This window comes from Saccopteryx leptura, chromosome 1 (assembly GCF_036850995.1).
Source record: "Saccopteryx leptura isolate mSacLep1 chromosome 1, mSacLep1_pri_phased_curated, whole genome shotgun sequence".
NCBI classification, from domain to species: Eukaryota; Metazoa; Chordata; class Mammalia; order Chiroptera; family Emballonuridae; genus Saccopteryx; species Saccopteryx leptura.
Window position 1 is genome coordinate 72,972,671 of NC_089503.1, and position 16,172 is coordinate 72,988,842.

Here is a 16,172-nt window from a genome sequence, read left to right on the forward strand (position 1 = left end):
TGATAAGAGCAGCCTCTTGACGGTTGCTTGAGAAGGGTGGGACTGTATTACATTAGTGCTTCTGAGTGTGAGTACCTATGGGCCTAGTGTTGATGGCGGCATCTCCATAAACCCTTGGAGTCTCCAAAGATGTTAGCGGGAGTAAAAGCAGAGTATATTTTCAGTTGTACAATATTTTTTGATGCACTCCTTCCAAATTTGATTTCTGCCCCACTTTTAAAACAGCAACAACAAAAAAGCATCATTGCTGGCAGCCTCCAAGTCTGCCAGTCTGCCAGTTCCCAGAGAGTTATTACTCCCTCCAATTGCATAATTCTGTTTCAAGGGGAGGCATCAGAAGGGAACTAAGGGAAGTATATGATCAAATCAAAAGTACTTGAGAAATTTTTGGAAGAGGGGAGGTGGTATTAAAACAATTTTATGAAAAAGTTAATGTGTTATTAAGCAATGAAAAAATATAATCTTTCTTTCAAATATGTACCAGTACTATACACTTGGTAATTTATGTATAAGTTGGACTATTTTGTGCATAAATGTAAAATTTCGAGACCTATGGGTAAGGAATTTACAGCACAAGTTTAGTGAAGTATTTTGACAGTGCACCTCCTTATTCCATGCTCTCGGTTACATCACATGCTAAATCATATCCCTGAGTAACTAATCATGTAATTACATTCCTCTCAGCTCACTGTATTCCATTTGCACTCACTGTTTATTGCTTCCTTTACCTGCCAATCTCATTTTTGGCTTTGTGCTTTCTGTCTAAACTACCCAAAATGTTTCTCATTTGTGTCTGTTCACACGTCCCATCCCCAGTAGCCTTACCTTAGCACTCAATCTGTGTGCCCTCTTCATTTCTCTCCTAGTGCTCCATTTCCTTCAGAATATGTACTATAATCTGTAATTATTTTTGTTGATATGCTTTCTTATTTTCTCTTCTAATGAGTGTGAGAGCCTCAATGAAGGCAAGAACACTATCTTCTTCGCCACTTCCCCCAGAATCTAGTGAATGCTTGGCACACGAGGGGCATCCAGTGACTATTTCCTGAACACATGAATGGGTGAATGAATGGAGGGATGAATGGCCTATTGAAAATCACATGCAAAGATTGGACATGAGTGTGGTCCTTGAATTTTTAGATTAATATTAAAAGATTATCAATAGAAAGATAAAAGTGTGAACATTTCATGCATTAAACTAATACTAGGGAGTTTCAGTTAAGCAAATGCATAGTGATTTGTACTAATTGTACAATTTACTTTCCAGTTTTTAACCAGGCATTCAATTGTTTCAGGTAAATTAATGAATATTTCTTTATAGTAATTCATTTTTTTCTATAAAAGAAGTCTGGAAGATAAAAATCTGAACTTTGGGACTTAGCAGGCAAGCACTGCTAAGAATGTAGATATTTTTCCATTCGAATATGTTGGTTGAATCATTTATAAAATATAGTACTACTCTTTGATAATGTTTGTTTTGTGCTGATTGACATTTTTCAATCTCTTAGCATTAAGTGACATCTAAACTTCATTTTCCTAAATACTGAAATGAAATTGACCAACACTAGTTATTCTCTCTATTGCCTTTTGCACTATACAAACAGTTGAAGGTAATATGGAGAAATGTTGGGAACAAATAAGGATTTTTAGCAGATTTGTTTTTTTCAGATTTGTTGAATGTACCTTAAAGCTACCATTCCCCAGAGATGTTTTAGCCTGACACATTTGAGCACAGAAAAAAAAAGACTTAGATATAATTATTTCTTTTTCTGGGAGTCTTAACCCGATCATTAAAAAAGTTGATACCAAAGTTCTAAAATTATCTTTTTATAGAAAGAATCTCTAATTCATACTGATGAGTAAGAGGAGTTTCCAAAAGGACTTGGTTTTGTTAACTTTTTTTTTTTAATTTCAGTGCTTTTGTTTCTAAAATCCAGATGTGGTTTAGGAATTACAAATTATGGTTATTGTCAACAGAATATGAAGAAATTGAAGTTTGGTGCATAGACAAGCTTGGCCAGTGCTTGTGAAATTTGTTAAGTCTTTGTAAATCAATGAAAGTATATTTATTGCAGGTTCCACCCTTATTTTTAAGGTAATTGTTCTTAAATTGAAGGTTTAAGATTTATATTTGAAAATGGCTGTGATACACACTTGAGTTAATTTTTTATATCCTCTTTTGATTCTGAGATAGTAAAATTCATGTCTGTCAGACTTCAAAATCTGGTTGTAAATCAGAATCCCCCCCCCCCCCCCCCATTTTCTCTAGGGTTTCATCAGAATGTTTAGCGTGGGATACTTGATCCAGTGCTGCCTCCGAATTCCCTCTACATTTAGGCATCTGTTTACACAGCCATCCCGGCTATTGTCTCTCTTCTACAATAAAGAAAATTTTCAGCTCGGTGCTTTTCTGGGCTCTTTTGTTAGTATATACAAGGTAAGACTTTCAGAAGAGGAAAAAAATGGGAAATAAAGAACATGGCTATCGTTAGAATGTGATATGGTCTTAACTCATCTATCTTTTAAAAAAATGTTTTTAATGCTTCTTTCTGTAGTATTCATATACATATATAACATATTGGGAATTAAGGTTGGAAAATTTCTCCTTTTAGAATGTTATTAAATGTACTTGAAAGTATAGACATACTTGTATTTATACATATATTAAAGATTTTCAGACTCATTTTTTTTTCAATAACATAGACACTGAGAAAAATATAAACTTTCTCACATTTTTAACATCAAAAATATCGATATACCTGGTCTGTTTTTTATTTTCTTAATCATATTTACTGCTTGGTGTTAGTTTAACATATTTCAGACCCTCCCAGCTGATGGCAACACTTGATAGAATCAGTATGATTTTCTGTCATAACTTATATATAAATATAAGCAATGATTTACTCTTCCTCATCCACTCAACATTCCTACTACACTGTCTTAAATAACCAGAGTGAATGAATGTTCTTCCACCTGTTTCTTCATGTTCCTATAAACATACCCATACATATATAAACATACCTAAACATATATGTAAAGATCATTCACAACACAGTACTTTGCAACTTTAAATAATGGCCTTTTGTTTAATGGGAATTACTAATATGTAAATAATATTACTGACACATTGTTAAACATCTCAAACTTAGATTCTAAATCTAAGTATAGATTCTAAGTAAATGTCATAACTACGGTTGACCTTTATGGATATTACACGCAGACACACATACCTTAAACTCAAAATTAATGCTGGAAAAATTGATTTCTGGCATTATTTTGGGTAAGATGGGTAGGTATCATTTTATGTACAAGTTTAGTTATAAAATGTAGGTATTTACATTTTTTTTCATTTCTAATTTATATATAGTGTTTGTATTTGTTTTTAACATTAACTCCTCTTAAGTGTTTTCATGTAGACTATCTCCAACATTTTCATTTTTCCTCAGGTTAGTTATTCTCTATCATCTAGCATATCTCAGAATATTTTTGGTTTTTTGTTTGTTTTTATATCTGTTACTATTTATTTGCTTAATACAAACTAATGGTATTAAACTAAGGAAAATACAACTGGGTCAAAAAAACTCTTACAGAAAATAATCTTACAGTGTGTTCCAAGGGTGTATGTTAATTTAAAAAAATTATCAGTGCCTTTAGTATCTTCATAAAAATATAATCAAGAGGACAAACCAACTTTATTTCTTTGGTGTCTTGGTGAAATGACCCTTTTTTCATTTTGGAATTACCCTCTTTATTCTTGGTAATAGTCTCTGTTCTGAAGTTTACGATGTCTGATAGTACTATAGCTGCTCCAACTTTCTTTTGATTATATTTGATAGTATATTGTTTCTATCCATTCACTTGAATTTTTCTGTGTCTTCAGTTTAAAGATTGATTTCTTTTAAACCAGTGGTCCCTAACCTTTTTTGGGCCACAGACTGGTTTAATGTCAGAAAATATTTTCACGAACCGGCCTTCAGGGTGGGATGGATAAATGTATCATGTGACCGAGACAAGTGTCAAGAGTGAGTCTTAGATGGATGTAACAGAGGGAATCTGGTCATTTTTTAAAAATAAAACATTGTTCAGATTTAAGTATAGATAAAACGGAAATAATGTAAGTTATTTATTCTTTCTCTGCGGACCGGTACCAAATGGCCCATGGACCGGTACCGGTCCACGGCCTGGGGGTTGGGGACCACTGTTTTAGACCACATATAGTTGGTTCTTTCTTTTTTATCCAATTTGATTAGCTCTGTCTTTTAATTGGTATGTTTAGACTGTTTGTACTTTATTTATTTATTATATTTGAGTTTAAAATTTGCCTTCTTGCTATTTGTTTTGAATTTGTTCCATTTTTTATTTTGTTCCTCTTTTTCTCTCTTTTGTTCCTCTTTTTCTCTCTCCTGGACTTTTAAAAATATATTTTAATTTTTTAAATGAATTTTTTTGTATTCTTTCTTCACTGTAGGCTTATTTATACTTTTTTTTAATTAAGCTATTACCTTAACATTTATAGTGAATGTTTTCATATAATATTATACTACTTCATTATAGTGTAAGAATCTTAAAACACTATAATTCTACTTTCTTCTTTACATTTTTTTTGTGCTATACATTTATCTTTTCATATGTTATAAACCCCATAATACAGTGTTACTATTTATGTGTTGGATCAGGACTCAGAAATTTTTCTATAACAGGCCAGATAATAAATACTTTAAGCTTTGTGGACTGCATGGTCTCTGCCATAGTTATTCAACTCTGTTGTGTAAAAGCAGCCAGAGACAATACATAAATGAACGAGCATGGCAATATGCTAATAAAACTTTATCACATTGTAATTAGAATTTTATATAAATTTCACATATCACAAAAGATTATTTTTGTATTTATTTTTATCCATTTAGAAGAGTAAAAAACATTCTTAGCTCATGAGCCTTGTAAAAACAGATGGCAGGACAGATTTGGCTAGAAGGCCATAGTTTTCTGACCACTGCTTTAGGCAGTTAATTAAAGATAAAACCATGGCTTCTAAACTTGTCTTTATTTTACCATTTCTAGAGCTCTTCATTTCTTTTTACAGATCTAATTTTTAATCTGGTGTCATATTCCTTCTGCATGCAGAACTTCTTTAACATTTCTGGTAATTCAGTTCCGTAGGCGATGAATTTTTTTAGCTTTTGTGTGTCTGACACCTTCAGACTGAAAAAATTATCTCTGGGTATATAGCATTCTGGCTTGAGAGATTTGTAGTTTATCAATGTTTTTCTCCCTGTTAGAGTGGTAGTCATACTTTTCCCCAGGATTCTACATGTAGTTAAAAGCAGAATCTACAGATTCATTTTGAAAAACCATTACAATAAAAATATTACATATAATTTGTTAGTATAGTCTATCTAAAATAGAAACTTTCTAACAGGTTATTGTTTCTAATTATCCCAATTATGTATTCAGTTAGATTTAGATAAGATCAGTTTGCCTCCAAGGTCAAACTAGGGACTCACTCATAACAGATGTTATAAGCATTTTTTTCCTTGAAATGAAACAACTGAAGTCATTGTATTTTCTTCTTGATACAGGGTACTAGTTGCTTCCTGCGCTGGATCAGAAACCTGGATGATGAACTGCATGCTATTATAGCTGGTAAAGCACTGATTAAACAAGAATTATTATGACAGCAGTCAGTGGTAGTAATGAATCAAATAGTTTCCAAATTCATATGATTTCTTTGTATCTTCTTTTTACTACAATAGAATCCCTATTGAGGCACTAGTCCAAATAGTTTTTATTTGTGAAGTTTAACATATCAAGATACAAGTTGGCAATATAGTGACTTGGATCACTCCTACAGGCCAAAAATACTAGGGAATATGTCACAAAAGAACATGAAGTCTTAAAATATTATAGAAGTGACTATGGTACTATTTTAAGTGCAATTAGATTTCTTAAAATACTGTAGTCTGTTTTTACCACTGATAAATGACATATATTTTAATAATTTTTATTATTTTTTTTAGGAATGTAAATAATTTTATAAAAACTAAAAATCTTTTTACAGGTGCACTATATGTATTATTTAAGTTGGACAGACAATGTTTCAGATATTTATTGGTAGTTTTCCTGCTGCTTGTATTCCAGGCCTCCTCCGACTTTGGTTTTCCATTACAGACTGTAGGCAGCACTGTGGAAGGAAGTGTGATGATAGCACTAAAAACAATTTGAGCCATTAGGAGAATACATAAATAATTATTTTACTTATATTAGAAATGATACCAGTAACTTTTAGAAATTATTTTTTAAAAAGTATTATGTTTGGCAACTGTGTTTTACTACCACTGTTTTTAAAAGTTAAATTTAGAATGTGAAGTTTCTTCTAACGTGTATCAGAACTGTGTTCCTAACTCTGAGGGTCAATTTTCTTAATTTAAAAATGCGTGATAATAAGAGCTCACTCATTTTAATGCCATCAAATGTATTACTGTTGATTTTGATGTAACAAAAGGCAGTCCTATAAGTCAATTATTTCCTATTTAAGCAATTTAACATTTCCAGGTGACTTAATATAATACTTCAAGATACGATGAATTTTGCCTTATTTGTTTCAGGATTTTTGGCAGGAGTATCAATGATGTTTTATAAAAGCACAACAATTTCTATGTATTTAGCTTCCAAATTGGTGGAGGTAAGCAAACGTTTTTATTCATGTACAGTTCCAAGGCTATACAGCTTTTAAGCTGCTTTAGCAACAAATATATATACTAATTTTTTAAAGCAAAATCTAATCCTATGAAAGTATTTACAAAGGTATTTCCCCTATTTCATCTTCTTCCTTTGTCTGTGTTATTTTTAAATATACACACATGTAAAAAAATAATGTAATTAACCTTCATGCACCCATTGCACAGCCTCAATAGTTAAAGCATTTGGCCAATCTCATTGTCATCTATATACTGCTCTGATCCTCAAGTACTGACTTATTTTAAAGCAAATTCCAGACATAGTACAACTTCATCTATAAACAACACAGGATAAAGACTCCTTAAAAAATAAGGCTAACAGGTAAAGACTCCTTAAAAATAAATAAAGGTACAACACCACCAAAATGTAACCACAATACCATTATCATACATTAAGAAAAACCTAGTAATTCTTTAATATTATCATATATCCAATTAGAACTTACATTTTTGTTGATTGTCTCACAGAAGTCTTTTTGCATGGCTTTTGTTTGAATCAGGAGCCAAAGTCTCTCTTAGTATATAATAGTTACCCATCCCTTCTTTTTACCCTTACCATTTATTTGTTGAAGATCTAGGTAATTAGTTCTATGGAATTTTCTATATTCTGGGTTTTGCTGATGGCATCCTCACTGGTAGTATTAACATGTTTCTTTAACTCTGTATTTTCTGTAAACTATTAAATCTAGACACTTAAGCAAATTAAGTCTCAGTTTTTTTGAGAGGGATAGTGGTATGTTGCAGAAATAATTGATAGTTACTATGTGTGAATTTCTATTGCATCACGTTAGGAAGCACAAAAATGTCTGGTTATTTTTCTTTTTGTGATACTAAGATTGGTCAGTGGACTCCAGTGTTGATAGATATAACATAAGGTGCCCTATTAGTCTTTTATCTAATTAGTTTATCAGCCATTAATGATCATTACCAGGAGTTATTTCATTGAGGGTTGCAAAATGAAATGTAGAATCTAATATTAATGTTTTTCCTGCATTTATTAGTGGTAATTTTTCTGAAAAGAACTTTCTCCTTTCAACTATTTGGTTACCCTGAAATAGTTTGCTCACAAAGTCATAATAAAATGCTTGATTCCTTCACTTAATTTACCAGTGTTCAGAAGAAGGTAGTCCGTAGCATGCTGCATGGTTGACCTATGCATTTTTATTTTCAAGTGTCCTATGAAGTCATGGATTTTAACATACTTGATTTGTTTCAACCCACTATAATCATTGTGCTGAAATGCCCCATCCTTATCTGTGAGACCTTCTATTTATTTATTTATTTATTTATTTATTTATTTATTAGAGGAGAGAGAGAGTGAGAAGCAGGAAACTTCAACTCCCATATGTGCCTTGACCAGGCAAGCCTAGGGTTTTGAACCGGCTGTGAGACCTTCTTAAAGTTGACTCTTATTTCATTTTGATGTAATACCAGCCTTGATATCTTTCTTGTTTTGTGATAAAACAAGATATTCCAGACTCATCTGAGACCTTTCCTTCCTCAGATATAGAATCAATCGGCCTTTTCTCCAATAGCCTTAATTTTCTTTTGGCAGAAAATGACATTTAGAGGCTTCTGTTGGGTGCTAGAGATTTTTTGCTCCCAGTCTAGTCATTGTTTCTTGGCCTTTCCAGTGAACAGAGCTAGAGAATCCTTTCCCTCACTCGTTCTTTTTAGAGAAAGAAAATTATTAAGAGCATATTGATTGAGCTTGACCGGGCGGTTGCCTAGTGGATAGAGCGTCGGACTGGGATGCGGAGGACCCAGGTTCGAGACCCCGAGGTCGCCAGCTTGAGCGTGGGCTCATCTGGTTTGAGCCAAAAGCTCACCAGCTTGGACCCAAAGTTGCTGGCTAGAGCAAGGGGTTACTCAGTCTTCTGAAGGCCCCTGGTCAAGGCACATATGAGAAAGCAATCAATGAACAACTAAAGCGCTACAACGAAAAACTGATGATTGATGCTTCTCATTTCTCTGCATTCCTGTCTGTCTGTCCCTCTCTCTGACTCTCACTCTGTATCTGTAAAAAAAAAAAAAGCATATTGATATTTCCAATTCAAAGTTAAAATTATACATTTTATTTAATTTATTTGATCTCACTGAAAATTTGTGTCCCTACTGACATTTAGGGAATCATACATTTGCTCTGTGTGTGTGTGTGTGTGTGTGTGTGTGTGTGTGTGTGTCAGAGAAAGAGGCAGAGAGAGCATTTTTTTCTCAGTGCAGTTAGTACAGTTGGAAGCCATTGGAGTGTTTTAAGCATGGAAATAACATAATCTAATTCACATTTTAAGGAGGACTTTCTGGCTATTATATAGAGAATAGATCAGAGGCAATACTAGAAGCTGGGAAAACAGACTCAGGCAAGAGATGGTGGCTTGTGTCAGGAGTAGCAGAAAGCACATTAGACTTAGCGTATTTCTTTCTTTTTTTTTTTTTTTTTTTTTACAGAGACAGAGAGAGAGAGTCAGAGAGAGGGATAGACAGGGACAGACAGACAGGAAATGGAGAGATGAGAAGCATCAATCATTAGTTTTTCTTTACGTGTTGCAACACCTTAATTGTTCATTGATTGCTTTCTCATACGTGCCTTAACCGCGGGCCTTCAGCAGACTGAGTAACCCCTTGCTCGAGCCAGCGACCTTGGGTCCAAGCTGGCGAGCTTTTGCTCAAACCAGATGAGCCCTCGCTCAAGCTGGCGACCTTGCGGTCTCGAACCTGGGTCTTTTGCATCCCAGTCCGATGCTCTATCCACTGCACCACCGCCCGGTCAGGCATACTTAGCGTATTTAAGAAGTAGAGTTGACAAGACTTGCTAACAGGAAAAGGGGAATGAGAGAAAGAAAATAACCCATAGGTAGCAAAACTACATACATTCTTTGACACTGGGGAATCCATTATTGAGATCTAGTTTGTACAGCCACTATCCTAAATGGCTAGGTTTGTTAAGCCAAGCAATGGTATTTCTGTTTCCTTCTGTCAACAGGCCACATCTTATCTTGACCAAAGAAACCAGTATATAAAGTGTGTTTATGAGAACTTTTTTAAATACAGAAAATTAGTTTAAACTTACCTTGTCCTTTGTAGAATTAATTGTTATCGTATAAAAGGCAGTCATTTCCCTATGATGGAAGTTAGTTTTATATTAAAATGCTATACTACTATATAATGAATATTAAATAAAAATCAGATGTATAGGCAGCTTTTTTATTGGAAAAAATTATTTCTAATATATACATATATTATTTATTGATTTTAGAGAGAGGGAAAGGGGGTGGGGAGGATGGGGAGCATCAACTTATAGTAGTTGCTTCTTGTATGTGCCCTGACTGAGCAAGCTCAGGGTTTCGAACTGGTGACCTCAGCATTCCAGGTCGACATTTTATCCACTGAACCACCACAGGTCAGGCACAACCTATGATTTGAACTCTGAAAAAATTGTTAGGATTTTGAAAAGTTAGAAAAACATGGTTATAGATAAGGGACATGTTTCTCAGCTACACTGTTAATGTTATTTGAAGTTGATTTCTTTATAAATCTTGCATTATGCTTGTTTTGCAGACAATGTATTTCAAAGGCATTGAAGCAGGAAAGGTTCCCTATTTTCCCCATGCAGATACTATCATCTATTCCATCTCTACAGCAATTTGCTTCCAGGCAGTAAGTATAGCTTTTTGAAATGAAAAATAGAATTATTTCTATTTCTGATGGACATTGAACCAGTGGGTGGATGGGGGGTGGGTGGGGTGGGTGCGGGTGGATAAAGGCCTGGGAGCATTTCTATTTATTACTGTTTATGCTTTTCTTCCTTTCTTTCCTTTTTTTTATTTTTAGCAAGATAGCTTGCAAGTTTTAAATCATTAAATTTAATGGGCCAGTTCATGTTAAAACAGCACGTGTTGACCACAACAATTTTTAGGTTTAAACAGAGTACAATTTTTATAGCTAAATTATTTCTTTAGTACCTTGGCTAACGTGGCCCAATTTAATTATACTTCTTTTAGAAAAAAAGATACCATAGACATAAATAAGAATAATTACATTTCCACAATATTACTCAGGCAGCAAGGATAGGGTAAAAATCTTGCTTAATATTAGCATTGTTCAATTTCCCTGAATTCCGTAATCCTCACTGTTGATGTAAATGGTTATAGGGCTGTTGCCGAGCTTTGGGGACAGCTTTTGTTTGCATGTTCTCACAGTAATGCTGTCAGTTTGATAAACTCCTCATTATAACTAGTGAAGTGCCAGATATCAAATGAATATTTAGTAAATGATTCCTAATAATAATGATTTAATTAACTTAATTGTTATTTAATAACCAATATTCTTATTTGAAGTCATATTTGCAAAGACTCTTGATAGTAATCAAGTTAAACAAACAAATACATATTTTTGTTATTATTGTCATCACTGTCATTTCTAAAATACAATAAGCAATAAAAATAGACATCAACTACTCCGTTGCCTAAGTCTGCTGATAATCTTTGCTGTATGCTAAAATAAGTGTAAAATTGAATACTCTTATCTTAGGCTGTCATGGAAGTTCAGAATTTACGACCATCTTACTGGAAGTTCCTTCTAAGGCTCACCAAGGGCAAGTAAGTGACTGAGATGTTTTAACATCATAGGGAAAAAAAAAGCAAGATTTATTTTTTATCCCATAAGAAGGATTTTGAATCTTTTTATCTCCTTGAGGGAATATTATTTATTGGTAAAGTAGAATATCTAGATATAAATCAAAGGTGACCAATTTAATAAGAATAACATGGGGCATTCTTTTACTGAACAATATTTTGGCTATTTTCCCCCTACATTATTCTAGATATTTAAGTATTCTAGATTAATATCGTGTTGATTTGCAAATAACTAATTAGTTGCTACATAACATACTTAAGTCTCACTTTTAAAATCTTTAAACTCTTCTTTTTGATTAAAAATATTAAACAGATTCATTAGAAATCATACCTAAACAATGAACTGGTTTCCATTTTGGATAGTCATATTCACTTGCCTGATATTGTAAGCATGCTTTCCTTGTTTTTATTATCATACTCTTCATTGTTATTATTAGCATTTCCTGATCTTAATCTAATTCTTTGGGAGGCAACTTGACCTAGTAGAAAGACCACAGGCTTTGGAGTCAGACAGACCTAGGTGTGACTTTAGCTCTGATACCTTTAGCTTGTATCACTGGTGGGAAAGTTGTTTACCCTCATGAACTTCAATTTTTTTTTTCTCTTTACCATGAAAAAATAATACATACTTTGTATGGTGTGGGAAGATCAAGATGTTTCTAGTAGCACTTAGCACTTAATAGACACAGTAAATTGTAGCTGCTATTAATATATCATAAATAGTAATAATAGCAAACAATTTTATAGTGCTTACTGTGTCCCAAATGTGGCTTTCAGATGTGCACATGTGTACACATACAGTATCCGTATCAATATATGTGTTAATTTTTCAAATAACTATGAAATAGGTACTATTAACATCTCAATTTTCCACGAGGAAACGAAGGTGCGGAGATGTTAAATAGCTTTCCAAAGTCACACAGCTAGTAAGTGATGGGTGTGGGGTGTTAGCAAGGCAGTCTGGCTTCAGAATTCTTTTTAGCCATTACACCATCTATCCTTTATATTATTATTATTACTACTGTTGTTTTATCATCATTATTACTTAATCATTTATTTTTTGTCATTTAGTTTTTCACATTAATGAGCTTAACCAGTTGATTATTTTGGAAGGAAACTCACTTTGGAAAGGAACTAAAAAGGCTCTTAGAATAGTGATACTGGCTAATGACTCAAACCTAATTTCACTCTGCTATCTTCTCCAGAGAGGAAATGCTTGTGATCAGGCACAGAGACACAGAAGGTCCATCCTGCACATTAAATATGTGTCTTTTAAAATTTTTATATCTCTTAGGTTAAGTGATGGATGAAATGCGGGTATGTTTTAACTTTGTGTCTATTAGAAATTCAAAAACCTATGTGCTGTTTGCCTTTTAATTATTAAATACTTGCACAATTTGGTGTGTTTCTGTTGGTTGTGAGACATTAAAATCACTTATGATAAAAATTAAATTTAATACTTTTGCCTCAGCAGTAAATGGTAGCTCATTCATTGTTTAGTTTCTTGTGATTTCATCCATCAGAAAAATTGTCACGAATGCATTTATCTATTTGACATTATCTATTAGTAAGGCTTTGAGATAATGATGGTAATTTCCAGAGTTTCTGGCCTGGGGCTTATTATCTCTTTAAAGAAAATGTGGGGCAGTGACTCTTGAAGAAGTGTCAGAGAGACTTTAGAACTGGCCAGTGAGTCACCGGCATATCAGTCTTTTCTTTTTTTCCATCTCATGAAAGATAAGTCAAGTAGAGTGAAGCATCTCATTTTATAAATTTCATTAAATACTTGTTTGCTGTGTCCTCTGTTTTGCAGATTTGCTGTCATGAACCGAAAAGTCCTTGATGTTTTTGGTACTGGTGCATCTAAACACTTTCAGGATTTTATCCCTAGGTTGGATCCAAGATATACAACTATAACACCAGAGTTGCCCACGGAGTTTTCTTGAAGATGACTGTAATTTATTAATGTGTCTTAACGTTCCATTATTTTATCCTGAAGAGTTGATTATATTGAACACAATGAAGGGGGCCCGAGCTTGAACTTCAATGTTATTTCAATGAGATATGCTCTTTTTTGTTCGTTTTTCTTGCCAATCAGAAATACAGAAGCTTTTTAGGAAGGTGTTGCTTAATAATTAAGCTCCCTCTGTAGCCAGAATCTGATTCTAGATCACTGTAGTGGTTGACATTATGATATATTATTGATTAAATTATGGCCACAAGCAATATTAAATAATCTATGTAAAAAATAAGATATACTTAAGATTTACTTTAAACAATGTTTTTAGTTCATTCCAGTATAATTCTTGGTTAAAGCTAAGAATATTTTTACATGTTAGGATACAAGGCTCACGGGTACATGGATTTGGTCTGGTGATTTTTTTTTTTTTTAGCTTTTGAATTGGTAACTTCAGTAGTGAAATGTTATGGGTATAAAGTAACTCTTCATAGACAGTGCTGCTTTAGTATAGAGCAATTTAAGTGGTCATTCTTACTTCAGGGATTCAAACACGGGTCTGTCGCTGTTTGGATAAATGCCGTGGGATCCATGCTTTTCTCCCACCAACACCCTCATCTCTCTCCCATGATCGACTGGGCTGGTGTGCAGCCCCGTGGACCTGTGTACAGACGGCTTAGGTGCAAATGGAAATGGACATCTGATCAAGTTGAAATGCATGTTTTAATCTTTTGCAGAAACATTACACTTAAATATTTAAAAGCAAATGAAGTTACTTTTAAACCTTCTGCAGGTTTATGATGTTTTTTTCATTTATAAAAGAAGACTGAATTTTTAATAGCTGAGCTGTATGCCATTGTTTGACTTAGAAGGGATCAAAATTCTCCGGAACAAACATGGTTTTGGGAGGTTTGGCAGTTTTGTTTCCTCTCAACTCTCACCTATACAATGGCGGTTTTACAACTAAAAACAATACAAAAATCCGGTAGTTGTTTAAAAGTTTATTGCATCACTAATTGCATTCAGGTTCTCTGGCTTCTTTTCAAAAAATTATTGCCACCATTTTTAGTCCTGTTAGAATAAAGAAGTGACAAAATGTAGTCACTGCTGATTATGAGTTAGTTCAGGACACCTGAAATATGATCACTCTTTAGAGTTTGTCAGGAAAAAGTTAAACTTTTCTAAGTTAATCAGAAGATTAAGTGGTGTGATATCTACAGTTAATGTTACATATTAGGATGATGTATATTTTTAAAAATAATTTTATTGCTGAAAAGTTTTAGGCCATTGTAAATTAATTATGCAGTGGGACTTGCATTGCTACAAGAATTATAACTCAGACTTCAAAAATGCTTAATCCTCCATATTCAGTTTCATCAAGGCTTGTATACTTATGTTTACATGTAATCCTATCCTTGGTTGTTATGGAAAATTGCAGCCCAACAAAAAGCCAGACTCTGGTACCATGGTAACAGAGAGAGGCACTTTAATTTGGTCAAAATTTTGCATTGCGATTAACTTTTTAGAATTGACTTGTCTTTTAGGCAATACAATTGAAAGATCGTTTTGGTTTCAGATTTAAAAATTGATTAATAAATTAAGTTTTAAGTTTTTATTCACTGGAATCAAAATGATGATTAGTGTACTGTGTTTACTTTTAAAAACAGAGTGTGACAGCAGTGAAGAAACCACTGCCACCTGTACCTCATTGTTGCTCTTTAGCGATCATGGTTATGATGTTGTCCTGGCAGGTTCAAAGGAAAAACATTTTAATCCATAAGTTATTGTATTCATTGACATTGAAAGGCTATGATAATTGAAAGACAAATTCTACTGAAATTTGATGAGACAGCTGAAATTTTACCAGTCTAAAGGTGCATTTATATGATTTTTTAATTTCTTTTTTTTCAAACTAGTCATTTTTTATTTTATGTAAAATATAAAATGAAATAGCCATCCTGAAGCAGAGTACAATAATGAATGTATAACTTGAATGATTACATAACTATAGAGAAGTCCAGTTTGATTTTATTGGGACAGAATGCAAAGTGTAGTATGAACAAACAAAGAAACTGTTTTTGCGTCCCTGAAGACAATCAACGTGAATATCTCTCTACCTCTGATTAATCAGGTTTTGATTGACAATATGGCATCATAAATAAAGTCAAATGGATCTCTCCATTCCAAAACATGTTTTTAGTCCATCTATATGCTGAGGAAATTCTGCCTGTGGTAAGTTTCCACCAGGACTGGTTGTATTAAACATTAATATGCCCCTTTGGAGATTGAAAAGCAGTGCATTGGGCTAGTTAGTAGTGTTATGGTTCATTGCCATTTCCTATATTAATAAAATCCTAGAGTTAGTACCAACTAAGTAAAGACTAAAATTACAAGATAACAAATTGTCTCAAATTTATTAGATCCTTATCAGTTTTTCATCAGAGAGTTTAAGTCCATTTTATTACTTATTTCTGAAATAAAACCTTTGGTTCAGTTATCTTTTTCATAAATTCCATGGTTATTTCTATTTTTTCTTTATCTCTAAATATTGTTGTCACTCACTTGATACCTAGCTTATTTTCTGCTTTCATTTGTTGTTTAATCATGTTATTTAATTTAAAATTTTATCTTTTTATTCTTCACTCAGATTTTTTTTATCTACTTTTTTCTAGAATGAATGTGATGAAACTCAAATTTTATGATGAAACCCAAATTGGTCAATTATCACACAGTATTTCCTTGCTGAGCTCCAGTATTTGTCTCCTTGTGGATTATGTCCAGGCTAACATTTGATTTAGTTAGTGCCAACAATATTGCTTCTGCTTGTGTTTTATCACCTCCCCG

The 16,172-nt window shown here is 33.2% G+C and overlaps 1 protein-coding gene across 3 annotated transcripts in view; it reads left to right on the plus strand.

Annotated features, from left to right (window-relative positions):
• TMEM135 (transmembrane protein 135) overlaps window positions 1-15,825 on the plus strand; it is a 379,338-nt gene extending 363,513 nt beyond the window's left edge. For all 3 annotated transcript variants that reach the window (XM_066370393.1, XM_066370383.1, XM_066370402.1), the window contains 6 exons: window positions 2,270-2,437; window positions 5,580-5,643; window positions 6,606-6,682; window positions 10,296-10,394; window positions 11,268-11,335; window positions 13,185-15,825. In XM_066370393.1, coding sequence (XP_066226490.1) covers window positions 2,270-2,437; window positions 5,580-5,643; window positions 6,606-6,682; window positions 10,296-10,394; window positions 11,268-11,335; window positions 13,185-13,317 — 609 coding nt within the window. In that variant the 3' untranslated portion in view covers window positions 13,318-15,825. The remainder of the gene's footprint in view (window positions 1-2,269; window positions 2,438-5,579; window positions 5,644-6,605; window positions 6,683-10,295; window positions 10,395-11,267; window positions 11,336-13,184) is intronic.
• The last annotated feature ends 347 nt before the right edge of the window (window positions 15,826-16,172 follow it).